The sequence below is a fragment of the Cebidichthys violaceus genome, unplaced genomic scaffold (assembly GCF_023349555.1).
Source record: "Cebidichthys violaceus isolate CVI_PGR_0920_01 unplaced genomic scaffold, fCebVio1.0.p SCAF_14, whole genome shotgun sequence".
NCBI lineage: Eukaryota > Metazoa > Chordata > Actinopteri > Perciformes > Stichaeidae > Cebidichthys > Cebidichthys violaceus.
The window spans coordinates 176,072-190,595 of record NW_027176307.1 but is presented as its reverse complement, the minus strand read 5'-3'; the positions used below and the strand labels follow the sequence as shown (position 1 = coordinate 190,595).

Below are 14,524 nucleotides of genomic sequence, written 5' to 3'. Positions count from 1 at the left end.
TTTCACACATGATGCAGCGGTAAACATGTCTGCCAGTCAAGTGTGCACTGTAAACGCTAGCGAAAATGTCTTAATGTTGGAATTATAGAACATTTACCAATTGTGTTTCTATATCAGCGGGAGGAAATTAGATTATCTCCTATTGAGTGGTAAGTTGCACCTTCCTTTGCCGACCCAAGTCAGTTAACGTTGCATCCACAAGCTAAGTGTAGCTAGCATGCTAAATAGACAGGCTGCCGGCTAACGGTTACTTTGTTAACGTTGCTAGTGCGAACTAGCTGTGGATAGCAACCAAACTGCTTTACTTTTCTAACGTACTTGTCAGCCACATATTAGCCACATACTTAACAACCAGTTAAGTGTCTATTTTTGTAGATTGAATTAATTGAACTGAATGAGTGCTCAGTCGTCGTCAAAGTTGCACAGAGCCACACCACTTAACGCTGGTGATTTAACTTAGTTTTGTTTATTCGTTGTGTGGTAAGCATAACCTCTTGCTAACTTAATTTTACTTTCAGCGCGACACCTGAAGAAATATGACCTCCATTATCAAACTGACAGCCGTATCAGGGGTGCAGGAGGAGTCGGCCCTCTGTTACCTGCTGCAGGTGGATGAATTCCGCTTCCTCCTGGACTGTGGCTGGGATGAAAGCTTCTCAATGGATATCATTGATGCTATGAAACGGTAATCGTGGTATCAATCTTCTAAGTCCATCACTTTCTCCCCCTCTGTTTTGCAAATTCAAACAAGTGTGTGATGTCCTCTTTTTCCCTTCAGATACGTTCATCAGGTGGATGCTGTGCTCCTCTCCCACCCTGACCCCATACATCTGGGAGCCTTGCCATATGCTGTGGGAAAACTGGGTCTAAACTGCACTATCTATGCTACAATTCCTGTCTACAAGATGGGTCAGATGTTCATGTATGATCTATATCAGGTAGGACGGGGGTGTGGGCGATGCACTGCATGTAAAGTTATTTGTTAGAGCTTGATCGCATATTTACCAATGATTTCTTAATCATTTCATTCTTTCCGCTTAGTCTCGAAACAACAGTGAAGACTTCACACTGTTCACCCTCGATGATGTGGACTGTGCTTTTGATAAAATCCAGCAGCTGAAATACTCTCAGATTGTCAATCTGAAAGGTGAGTTAGTCGCAGACCCGTTTAGGTCGGGACAGGAGTCACCACTGTTTACGTATCACAGACACCCATGTGTTTCACATCTTTCTTTTGACCTGACAGGGAAAGGACACGGTCTTTCCATCACTCCACTTCCAGCCGGTCACATGATTGGAGGCACTATTTGGAAAATTGTGAAGGATGGCGAGGAGGAGATCGTTTATGCTGTCGACTTCAACCACAAGAGAGAAATGTGAGCACACAAAACATTGAAGTGAAATTTGGATTTGTTTAGTTTTTAGCTCGTCTGTTAGCTCATGCCCATTTTTACTCCGTTTCTCGATTCTAGACACCTCAACGGCTGCACGCTGGAGAGCATCAGTCGTCCGTCTTTACTTATCACAGACTCCTTCAATGCTACATACGTGCAGCCGCGTCGCAAACAGAGGGATGAGCTGCTCCTTAGTAAGTAATCCTCTCAAGACTTTTAAGTAGTAATGTCTGTATTTAACAGTATATTTACTCAGTTGAATTCATTCTTATTTAACAAGTATTGCAGTCATATTATAACATGTCTTGTGGTGTAACAAAATAACCATGTAATCCTGCATGTAATTCAAGCAAGCAAGTTGTCATTTAAGTTCTCTCTTTCTGTCCAGTATTAGTTTTGTCTAATATTGTGTAAAGAATATCGGATACTGTTTGGTAATTTAGATCCTTGCATCTCAAAGTAGTTTGTTGAAGAAGGATTGAACTGCATTTTGCAAACTGCCGATTTTTCATTTATTATGATGAGAATTTTTTATTTTATTTTTTCAATAATATTTGTATATTTTTTTTCTCTCGCAGCCAATGTAATGGAGACCCTTCGTGGTGACGGAAATGTCCTTATTGCCGTGGACACAGCTGGGCGCGTGTTGGAGCTGGCTCAGCTCTTGGACCAAATTTGGAGGACAAAAGACGCTGGACTGGGAGCCTACCCACTCGCTCTGCTGAACAATGTCAGCTATAATGTGGTGGAGTTCTCAAAGTCCCAGGTATCAATCGTAGATTTTTACTCTTCAGAGGATATTGTACTGTTCCTTCCTTGTGACCTTTCCCAGGATAGTTCAGATTCAGAATCACTTTGTTTCCCAAATACAACAGATGTACACAATTGCATGAACTTAATCCGCTTTGTTTCTGAAGGTGGAGTGGATGAGTGACAAGCTCATGAGGTGCTTTGAAGACAAGAGGAACAACCCCTTCCAGTTCCGCCACTTGACCCTGTGCCACAGTCTGGCAGACCTGGCGCGGGTGCCCAGTCCCAAGGTGGTGCTTTGCAGCCAGCCAGACCTCGAGTCTGGCTTTTCCAGAGAACTCTTCATCCAGTGGTGCCAAGACGCCAAAAACTCTGTCATTCTGACGTACCGCACTACTCCTGGAACTCTGGCCCGCTACCTCATTGACAATCCTGGAGAGAAGATGTTGGATCTGGAGGTGAGACCGGCGGTCACAATGCTGATTTGTCATGACGGGGGGGGGGGGTTCAGATTGTCTCTTTATGCAGCGTTTTCCCCACGAGAATCTCTGTTCTCTCACATTCCGACTCCTCATTTGCACCATATATCCGCCTTTCACTCTTCTCATTATGACAGGTGAGGAAAAGAGTGAAGCTCGAGGGCAAGGAGCTGGAAGAATACCTTGAAAAGGACAAAGTGAAGAAAGAAGCAGCTAAAAAACTGGAACAAGCAAAAGAGTAAGTAGAAATAGACATGGGTCGACTGGGTGCTCGAGTTCGATGTCTCTTTTTCGTGATGCTTTATGCCTGGTGGCGAAACAAAACCTGTAATTTATTTTACCGTCTTTTAACGGCTAAAACAGGAAGTTATGTAAAAAGCCAGCAGAAATGCAAATGGTGCTCCAGATTGCAAATTTAAAAGAGGCTATTTAAATGGAAATCTGTAAATGGGAGATGAGTCACGATACTTTAAGGCAACATTTACACGCTGCAACTGAGCAACAATCTGTTGCTTGTCCATGGAAAAATGAAACCTGTATGTGTACAGTTACTGTGTATTTCATGCGCTTGCAGGGTGGATGTTGACTCGAGTGACGAGAGCGATATGGACGATGATCTGGATCAGCCAGCTGCAGTTAAAACGAAACACCACGACCTGATGATGAAGAGCGAGGGGAGCCGCAAAGGCAGCTTCTTCAAACAGGCCAAAAAGTCTTATCCGATGTTCCCCACACACGAGGAGAGAATCAAATGGGACGAGTATGGGGAAATCATCAGGTGCTAAAACCTTTAATACACGGCAGATCGTATAAAGATGCATACAGAGAATTTACACCGGCTGTTTGACGCCATCATCAATAAGCCGTTATTGTTCTTTCGCAGGCTAGAGGACTTCCTGGTTCCTGAGCTGCAAGCCACAGAGGAGGAGAAAAGCAAACTGGAATCCGGGTTGACCAACGGCGATGAGCCCATGGACCAGGATCTCTCTGTGGTTCCCACCAAATGCATCTCCAGTGTAGAAAATCTTGAAATTAGGTCGGTGATCCTTTTTAAATCCGTTTGCCTCTGTGACAAGAACTCCGCAGGTTTTAGTTTCCAATATGTCTCGTGAGGATACTAAACAATGTTTGACAATTCAGCTGAATTCACAAGCTTTGTGCAAACTTAACTCTTCTTCCAGAGCGAGGATAATGTACATCGACTACGAAGGTCGCTCTGATGGCGACTCCATCAAGAAGATTATCAATCAGATGAAGCCCAGACAGCTGGTGATCGTTCGTGGGTCGGCGGAAGCCAGTCTGGACCTGGCCGAGTCCTGCAAGGCTTTCAGCAAGGACATCAAGGTCTACACGCCCAAACTGCAGGAGACCATCGACGCCACCAGTGAAACGCACATCTACCAGGTCAGTAAAAGGTTTCATCTTTCTGATGATTGGATTTACAGAATTGTCGTACGTAGGTCTATCGCGTGTCCTTAAATGTGTTTAATAGATTCATGAAGCTAAAATATTCTGCTGTGAAACCTGATAATACTTTGTCAGTTGACAATTGCTGAAAGGTTGATGTCTTCAGCAAAGCACAGAAGAGAGCTTCCATGACGGGCGAACGTCTTCATCTTGTCTCATCTTCTCGCGGTACAGGTGCGGTTGAAAGACTCCCTGGTGAGCTCCCTGCAGTTCTGCAAGGCCAAAGACACGGAGCTGGCCTGGATCGACGGCGTGCTGGACATGCGCGTGGTGAAGGTGGACACGGGCGTGATGCTGGAGGAGGGTGTGAAAGAGGAGACGGAGGACGGCGAGCTGGCCATGGATGTCGCCCCCGAGCTCGACATCGACCAAAACGCCACGGCGGTGGCGGCGCAGCGAGCCATTAAGAACCTGTTTGGGGAGGACGAGAAGGAGGTGTCTGAGGAGAGCGACGTCATTCCCACGCTGGAGCCGCTGCCTCCACAGGAGGTAAGGCATCATTGTTTACGAATGTGAGTTTAGGGGTTTTGGGAAATGTGTTTTTCCCAGTAAGCTCAAAAAATTCTCTCCACCCTGCTTGTTTTTTTTCTACTGAAAAATGTAATTACCTTGTTAAAAATTCTTAAGATGACTCCCTTTCCCTGATTAACAGAATATATGAATATGCAAAGATTTTCATTTCAACGGTTTAAGTGCCGGTCAAAAGAAGTCTCCCACTTCACTGAGAAGCACATTCCCCTTGAATGACAAACTGGTGTTATTTGACCGTGATTATCTTCCACACTAGTCATGCTCATATAGACGCCTATCAAACTCAGACTGAAGGTGAGCACAGAGAAACTTCCCCCCTTCAGCACGTAAATGTGCAAACAGCCTTCTCGCGTCAAACTCATCAGCATAGACATCGTTCTACTGAGCGAAGGGCAAACATCTAAACGAATCAACAATGAACTAAAGGTAAACAATCTTTTTCATGCGCTAAGACTCCATGTTGTCAGGAAAGAGTTAGCCCAAGGTGAGTCGCAAGGAAGAGCTGTCACCAGACAGCCGTTGGGCTCTGATTGAGAAGGCATTATAACGCAGTTCCACCCTTATGTGTCCACAAGGACATATAAGCAATTCAGACAGCCCTCAGTCTAAATGACGCTCTTCTTCTTTTTTTTCTTCTTTTTTTTTTGTTCTCCCTCCAGATTTCTGGACATCAGTCGGTGTTCATCAACGAGCCTCGCCTCTCCGACTTTAAGCAGGTGCTGCTGAGAGAGGGCATCCAGGCCGAGTTTGTGGGAGGAGTGCTGGTATGCAACAACATGGTGGCCGTCCGCAGGGTGAGTTGTCCTTCCCACTGCATAGTTGATATATAGCCAGTTTGAATGAAATTAAAAGCATGTGAATTAAAGGACCTGTACAAAACACTTAAAATGATTAGTGGTCCAACAAATTTAAAGAACCTAAAAAGCTTTTGGATCATCACAAAAAAGATATCCTCTCACATATCCTGGATGTAACCTTCAGCCCCAGAAACACACAACCATTATTTACGACTGCAGCAAATAGGCACAGATTAAATACATTACCAACGATGTGAGTATTTATTGCCTCAGGTTCAGTTGACGGCGAGCCGTACAGCTGAAGAAGACGTACTAAAACTGTTGTAAAGCATTGTGACACATTGAGCTTCTCTCTTTGTTTGGTGATGGACTGCCGGGCAAGTTGTTTTAGATGCCGTAAATACAGCAGCCGAGTCTATACAGTAATATAGTACAGTAAACACAGCAGCCGAGTCTATACAGTAATATAGTACAGTATATACAGCAGCCGAGTCTATACAGTAATATAGTACAGTAAACACAGCAGCCGAGTCTATACAGTAATATAGTACAGTAAATACAGCAGCCGAGTCTATACAGTAATATAGTACAGTACATACAGCAGCCGAGTCTATACAGTAATATAGTACAGTATATACAGCAGCCGAGTCTATACAGTAATATAGTACAGTAAACACAGCAGCCGAGTCTATACAGTAATATAGTACAGTATATACAGCAGCCGAGTCTATACTGTAATATAGTACAGTAAACACAGGAGCCGAGTCTATACAGTAATATAGTACAGTAAATACAGCAGCCGAGTCTATACAGTAATATAGTACAGTAAATACAGCAGCCGAGTCTATAGAGTAATATAGTACAGTAAACACAGCAGCCGAGTCTATACAGTAATATAGTACAGTAAACACAGCAGCCGAGTCTATACAGTAATATAGTACAGTATATACAGCAGCCGAGTCTATACAGTAATATAGTACAGTAAATACAGCAGCCGAGTCTATACAGTAATATAGTACAGTAAATACAGCAGCCGAGTCTATACAGTGATGTAGTACAGTAAACACAGCAGCCGAGTCTATACAGTAATATAGTACAGTATATACAGCAGCCGAGTCTATACAGTAATATAGTACAGTAAATACAGCAGCCGAGTCTATACAGTAATATAGTACAGTACATACAGCAGCCGAGTCTATACAGTAATATAGTACAGTACATACAGCAGCCGAGTCTATACTGTAATATAGTACAGTAAACACAGGAGCCGAGTCTATACAGTAATATAGTACAGTAAATACAGCAGCCGAGTCTATACAGTAATATAGTACAGTAAATACAGCAGCCGAGTCTATACAGTAATATAGTACAGTAAATACAGCAGCCGAGTCTATAGAGTAATATAGTACAGTAAACACAGCAGCCGAGTCTATACAGTAATATAGTACAGTAAACACAGCAGCCGAGTCTATACAGTAATATAGTACAGTATATACAGCAGCCGAGTCTATACAGTAATATAGTACAGTAAATACAGCAGCCGAGTCTATACAGTGATGTAGTACAGTAAACACAGCAGCCGAGTCTATACAGTAATATAGTACAGTATATACAGCAGCCGAGTCTATACAGTAATATAGTACAGTAAATACAGCAGCCGAGTCTATACAGTAATATAGTACAGTACATACAGCAGCCGAGTCTATACAGTAATATAGTACAGTACATACAGCAGCCGAGTCTATACAGTAATATAGTACAGTAAATACAGCAGCCGAGTCTATACAGTTATATAGTACAGTACATACAGCAGCCGAGTCTATACAGTAATATAGGACAGTACATACAGCAGCCGAGTCTATACAGTAATATAGGACAGTACATACAGCAGCCGAGTCTATACTGTAATATAGTACAGTAAACACAGCAGCCGAGTCTATACAGTAATATAGGACAGTACATACAGCAGCCGAGTCTATACTGTAATATAGTACAGTAAATACAGCAGCCGAGTCTATACAGTAATATAGGACAGTACATACAGCAGCCGAGTCTATACAGTAATATAGGACAGTAAATACAGCAGCCGAGTCTATACAGTAATATAGTACAGTAAATACAGCAGCCGAGTCTATACAGTAATGTAGTACAGTACATACAGCAGCCGAGTCTATACAGTAATATAGTACAGTAAATACAGCAGCCAAGTCTATACAGTAATATAGTACAGTAAATACAGCAGCCGAGTCTATACAGTAATATAGTACAGTAAATACAGCAGCCGAGTCTATACAGTAATATAGTACAGTAAATACAGCAGCTGAGTCTATACTGTAATATAGTACAGTAAATACAGCAGCTGAGTCTATACAGTAATATAGTACAGTAAATACAGCAGCCGAGTCTATACAGTGATGTAGTACAGTAAATACAGCAGCCGAGTCTATACAGTAATATAGTACAGTAAATACAGCAGCCGAGTCTATACAGTAATATAGTACAGTAAATACAGCAGCCGAGTCTATACAGTGATGTAGTACAGTAAATACAGCAGCCGAGTCTATACGGTAATATAGTACAGTAAATACAGCAGCTGAGTCTATACAGTAATATAGTACAGTAAATACAGCAGCCGAGTATTTGCACGCGGTAGCTCAACTACATTACAGATCTGTTGGAGATTTAAATTTTGGTGCAATGGTTAAACTTAATGTTAATGTGGCACACTGATTAACAAGAAAGTTTGAAAAATGGAACATTAAACACAAGAGAAACAAATGCAGCCTGTTAAAGGAGGATTCAAATATAGCTACATATGAATACATCTCACCTCCAGAAGAGACCCGCAAAAAAAAAAGTAACTAAAGGAAAAGTTGAGAGTGAACCAGGATACCAACAACAAAATGCATAATTGACAAGAACCTAAAATAGACACAACCCAGAAAATGAGATCAAAGAGAACTGAGACTTTTAAAGGCGCGTGTGCTATTTAAGAGGGAAAACTTGGAGCGGATGGCTTCATTAGAAAGTCTGTGAACTTCTGTGGAAATGAATTGGACACACATTTATTTTGGAGGTCAGCAGTGGGCTGTTAAGTGCTTCCAATGCTTAAAAAAGGGGGGAACCGTGTCGCACAAAGTGTTAATGAATGGACCCATGTGACCTGTGCTTCTTTGTCCAGACGGAGGCCGGGCGCATTGGCCTGGAAGGCTGCCTGTGTGACGACTACTATAAGATCCGGGAGCTGCTGTATCAGCAGTATGCCGTGGTATAGCAGCAGCAGCAGCAGCAGCAGCAGGAAGAGGAGGAGGAGGAGGAAGAGGAGGAGGACACACTGCAGAAGAGCATACAGCGGCAATACAGAGACGATCCTTCACGAGGACTTTACCCAGAGGACAGGGGTGTACCACACTCTGCCTCATGGGCAGCTCCAGCTGTTTCACTGCAAACCCAGTTGTACATTTTCCCTTTTTATAGTTTTTCCAGATAACGATGTTTGTTTGTTTTTTGTTTTTTATATGACTGTTAGTTTACCTCCATAAAGTGAGAGGCAGATGCTTTCCCTGGACTGACCTCTCTGTGTGTGAACAGATACTACAACTCCTCCCTCTGTACAGTAACGTCCTGATGCACTGGATGAACTAAAGGATGTGTTTCCCCCTCCTATTCTGTCATTAAATCCTTTTCTTTTTTTCAAATATGCTTTGTCTCAGATGTCAACAGTTATGGCTGGGTAATGGACCTCATTACTTTTTGAGTAAAATGGGAAAGAATCAAAAGTTAGCATCAAATTCTTGATCCATCAGCTTCTTCACTCGTTCCCTATACTGTATAATAGACATAGACATGTACTCTTTAGTGAGCACTAAATTGAGATATTGGACACTTATAAATTATGACGTAATTTTCGCACCAGCATTGACGGGTGTAGTGTCACACTGTGATGTTCTCATCCATCTGTAAAGTCGTGTCCTTGTCATGGACTACTTTCATTATTGGAATTTTTGAGAGCAGTATGTGGTGGATGTTTCACACTTCATTCCAAATATAATGGCACAGGATAAATATATACTACAGGTAGACTATTCCACTACTATAAAGCCGTAGTGTTGTACTTTGATCATATTTTCAGGTTAACAGGAATTTTTGGTAATTTTAGACGGAATGTATTGAAAATGTTATTGTATGGCCACTTGTGCCACATTAAGAGGATGCTGCTGTGTTTTTATTATTGCACTTCCATAGAATTAAGGGCCCAGTGAGAGACCAGAAGCAGAGGCTGGAGTGTCCTGAGTTTTAGCTACTAGTTTACATCAAGTACTAAAAGAAATGCTGGATCCTATGCTTCCCAAAATGCATCTTTCATTCTGCCGTTCCCGTCTGATAAACGCCCAATCCTCCAGCTTGTAATGCAGGATACATTCTGTGATTCGATGTCTCACAACCAAACCAAACTAACCCTGATGACATCATCAGAGTCATTTTCTCTAAATTGACAAATTTCCTCCGGAGCCACAAGAGAAAACTGTTTGCCTAAGAGGCTAAATAGACCTCATGACAAGTAAACTTGGCATATTTTGCGCATTTTAAAAGTGAATAATCCTCAAACTAATCTATTAAAGTATCATTTTCCATGCAGAAACCGTAACGAAATGATACCCTGCTCTGTCCAGATTAGATTATTTTTATTTTTGCATGTGCTGCATTTATCAACACACATTTACTGCCTGCTAGTTCAACTAGTTAGCGCTGCAACACCAGATGGAGACATTTTTCAGCTGCATCTAACCGGCCCCTGAATACCCATATCAAATCTGCCCATGCGGCAGGACCATCTGTAATACAGTGGTGAGATGACATTGTCCCTGAAGAGATAACTGGGATTGAATATAATTCTAGCAATAAAAAAATAAATAAAAAAAAAACCCTCCCTGGCTGCTTGTGACAGGGTAAAAAAAAATAATAATAATGAAATGGTTCAGCAGTTTGTTTTCTTATCTTTCTCAGGCACACATGGATATACAGCCTCACCTCTGCTGTGCTCCAGTGAGGTCTAACCAGCGTATTAGGAAGTCGGGGTGATAAGAGGGGATGTTGCTGCTGTAGAGGATGGAGGGGAAGGCAGGGTGTCACTGCCGGAGAGATGTGTCCGCTGCAGCCGTGGTGGCACATTGACTGGGTTGATTAGGTTTGCAGCGCTGTGTGAATCCCGGGGGAAGATCCTTAACACGGGCAGCTGTGGAACGCCACTTTTACGGACAGACCAAACACCCCCCCCCCCCCCCCCCCTCGCTGCCTGCCATCCATCCCACAACTCTTCATCACCCAGAACTCTCCCAACATCACATGTGCAGCATAGTGGTGGAGACTCCTCCTACACTGATAGCCTGTTAAGCAATCACTGGGGGCCGCACACACACACAAGTAGGACAGTGAAAGCAGTGTGTGTGTGTGCGTGTGTGCGTGTGTGTGTGTGGGGTGATCATGCACATGGTTGGAGGAGTTACACTTGAGCACTGATGGCTGGCTGACGTGCAGGCCTGTTCTTACACAGTTGCATAACATACAGTTTTGCACTTTAGAAACATTAAAATTTAAATGCTCTTTTTTAATCCGTGGCTCACACACAGAGAGAGACACACACACACACACACACACACACACACACAAACTTTCATGTTCAGAAAGGCAGAAACGCCTCAATGTTGCCTTTTATTCCCCACCCCACCAGAAACCTCAGTAACCTGTGACAGACAGAAGCTGAGTGAGAGATAGAGAGAGAGAGAGAGAGAGAGAGAGAGAGAGAGAGAGAGAGAGAAGAGAGAGAGAGAGAGAGAGAGAGAGAGAGAGAGAGAGAGAGAGAGAGAGAGAGAGAGGAGCTCTTCTGTGCCACAGAGCATGCCAGCCCTGCCCAGTCACTGCTTTTCATTTTGATAATTGACCGGCAACGCCAGAAATGTCCATCAGCTAATCCTCTTAGCTTTCATAATGCTGACTCTGTCACAGAAGCCCCTGTTTTAATGTAACGAGCAGCTAAGCCCAGAGCACAGGGCAGAGTCTCCCTGGGGCACTGAGGCTCTGCCCCCTGGAGGCCAGCGAGAGATCTGCTCTCAACTCAACAAGTGACCCCCCCCCCCCCCCCCCTCCCCCCTTGCCTACCTGTCAGGCCACATCTAATCCATAAATCCATAACCTGGCTCCGTGTTGACCACCCCTCCGCTCTTCACACTGTACTCACTGGCACGAAGCGGTGCTCCGAAAGGAGAATCTTGGTTGTGTGTGTGTGTGTTTCCATTCATCTGTGTCGACTGGAGGATGAATGAATTTAATCCCTTTTGAATTCCCGGTCTACTCACTAAGCAGACCACTTAATGCCAATGACATCAATGTAATAATGCGAAAAGGGGACGAATTTCTATGAAACCTCACAATATTCAAACATAGCATAAGGCACGAAAATCCCATGATATACCCGGCACCGAAAATGGAATGTGTCACTTTGCCCAAATGGACATCACGTTGAAATTTCTGGAGCTTTGTTTTCGGTTGTTTTACAAGCTTAAAGCAAAGGTTGTTAATGAATGCAAAGCAGTCCTTTGAAAGAATTGCTAGATATTTAATAAATGTGTTGCATCTCTTGCCTCCGCACTTTTAACGTCATCGTTTACACTCATTGTTATGCTTTTATCTCACCATCTGAGAATAATAATATCAAAATAAAGAAATTATAACACCGTGCAATGTTTTAACACTCAAATTTCAACACTCATGCCAGTTTTGTGGTTGTAATTTCGAGTCTGAGACGTATCGTTTATTTCTAAATGTAACCGGCAGATATTTCTCTAAAGATCAGTTTGGGTGGAGTCGCCTTTTAAACACTCTGTTCGTTCCCTTTTCCGTTTTCAGCCTTTTTCATTTTGTTCCCCACTCCACACATCTTAATTCCCTTCCGAGGCACTCGCATGCTTTCTCCTCTATCTCTCCCACAATTCCTGCCTCTGTGGCTAATCCTCATGTGCCAGCATCTCCCTCTTGGTAATTGTCCTTCAGTAAAGGAACCGCTCCTGCCCACCCTCTCTTTAAGACTCGCACAGAAAGGCTGTGTTGAGCAGGAATCCTGAATTACACCATTACGGAGGTGATCCTCTTATGCAACCTGCTCTTCACACCCATCCACAAAGCGGGGACGCTCACGAGCACAAATCCACGAAAGGCTCTTGCTGCCAGATTATTCACAGTCCACAATACTGCAGCTGCCATGATTCCTTTTTGATGAAACAATGCGCTTTGTTGGGCGCATTCATGGCTGGGACTCATCCCGGCTGGCTCCCCACTGGCACAGACATGTGGGTGACTTAGCGATCATGTGTGTGTGACTGGATATTTAGGACAGATCACATGAGATTGTTTTACTTGGCTTGTGTACAAACAGCGCATTCTTCTCCTCCCAGAGCAAAACAAACCTGACCAGTTGGTTGTCTGTAACTTGAGGCAATGGGATCAGGAAACACGTTCTTGGATGAGGGCAGCATCCGCCTCGGAGCAAACTGCATTCAGGCTGACATGTGGTTCCAGCCAGTCAGCAGAATGCAACCTGGCTGGCCTGCTCTTTCCGCTCAGCACATCAGAGGGAGCCGGCCTCATCCGACGTGACATCGCTGACACCACCTTGAGAGCGATGAGGAGACCCTGCCGATGATTAATTCAAGCTCTGGAAAACACGACGAGGATTCGCTCCCTGTGTTTACCCCCGCAGACGTCTCTCCTAAACTCAGCGTGACTCTCTGGCATGACACGCGGTGCCGTGTAATAAAGGCTGAATCATCTGCAGTGAACGATGCCGACGTGAAAATGAGAAGAGGCCCGGACCGAGGAGTGAGAATCCAGAGAAGTGACTCAGCGCTACAACTGTTTATCTTCGTGCTGTTCGGTGGACATGCCAGCACTCAGACCTCAAACAGAATGTCCAAATTATTCCGCTTGCTTTAACTTTGTAGCACAACATAAAATGAGCCGCAACGGACAAATAGGGACAAGGTCCAATCAATTTTCTTTTAATGCTTTCTGTCACTCACATTCTCTTTTGAGGCCAATTCTAGCCGTCTCGTGCCGGATACAATAAGAGCCAGAGCTGTAGACTTGAGACTTGAGCCAGGTTTAAGTCACAGAAAAAGCGGTGACTTAAAACTTGACTTGGCTGACCTGTGGGAGAGTTGATATACTTGAGACTTAACCGCCTAAAGACTTAACATGACTTGAGACCTGAGAGCAAAAAGTTCTCAAGTTTTTACCTGGTAAAATCAGTAAAAAAGAAAAAGGAAAATCCCGTGAATATGTAATCATCAGGCATATGCATTTCAAGAACTCAAATACGTAAAGCCACTGTTAACACGTGAGCCTGGAAATCCCATTTTGACCAGTGTATGTGTGATAGAATGATATCGGCTCAAAGATCGACCCATTAGCTTTCTTTGAATACACCTCATAGTCATCAGCATAATTGAGAACCAAGACTGTGATTGTCCCCTCCCTTAGACCAAGGCTCCACTCACGGCTGAATTAAACCTATACGGGACCCCAGACCAAAAGTGGGCTATGGGCCCCTACTGATGACCCCTCATATGTGCGTGTTAGTTTGTGGTTATTTGATTAATGAAATGAGATAAGCTGATTAATAAAGGCTTTTAAAACTACATTTCAAATTAGTATCCCCTCTGCAAGAGATGCCTCTCGATTATGTAATAATGCAGATGTCACCGCAACCCAAAGGGATTTGTGTCGTGCTTTTTGTGCTGCATACTGTATTACCAAACAATTTTTTTTGCAATTATTCAAACTACCACAAACACAACGTGACCCTGGAGCCCCCCCCCCCCCCAGTGGGTTCCTGTATTCAAATGAGATAAGTGAGAAAAGCCAAATGGGGGTTTGGGGTGGAGGGATGTGAAAACTGAGTCAAAGAGGAGGTGAATTATACAATTTAAAAAAAATGTGACGTCTTCTGGGTTATTTTAGACTTTAAAAAGCTCCCTTCAGAGCCACAGCAGAGAGGACCCGGCTGTTTTTCACAGCCTGAGCGGTACTCTTCATGACAAGCTAGCTCATC

The 14,524-nt window shown here is 43.5% G+C and overlaps 1 protein-coding gene across 1 annotated transcript; it reads left to right on the top strand.

Annotated features, from left to right (window-relative positions):
• Window positions 1-23: 23 nt before the first annotated feature.
• Window positions 24-9,157, top strand: cpsf2 (cleavage and polyadenylation specific factor 2). Its single transcript, XM_068708334.1, has 15 exons — window positions 24-149; window positions 519-685; window positions 779-938; window positions 1,042-1,147; window positions 1,247-1,376; window positions 1,473-1,588; window positions 1,973-2,160; window positions 2,312-2,602; window positions 2,761-2,861; window positions 3,198-3,401; window positions 3,507-3,659; window positions 3,805-4,027; window positions 4,265-4,579; window positions 5,281-5,415; window positions 8,600-9,157. Exons 2-15 carry the CDS (start codon window positions 537-539, stop codon window positions 8,690-8,692), a joined length of 2,364 nt encoding a protein of 787 aa, XP_068564435.1. The 5' UTR covers window positions 24-149; window positions 519-536; the 3' UTR covers window positions 8,693-9,157.
• The last annotated feature ends 5,367 nt before the right edge of the window (window positions 9,158-14,524 follow it).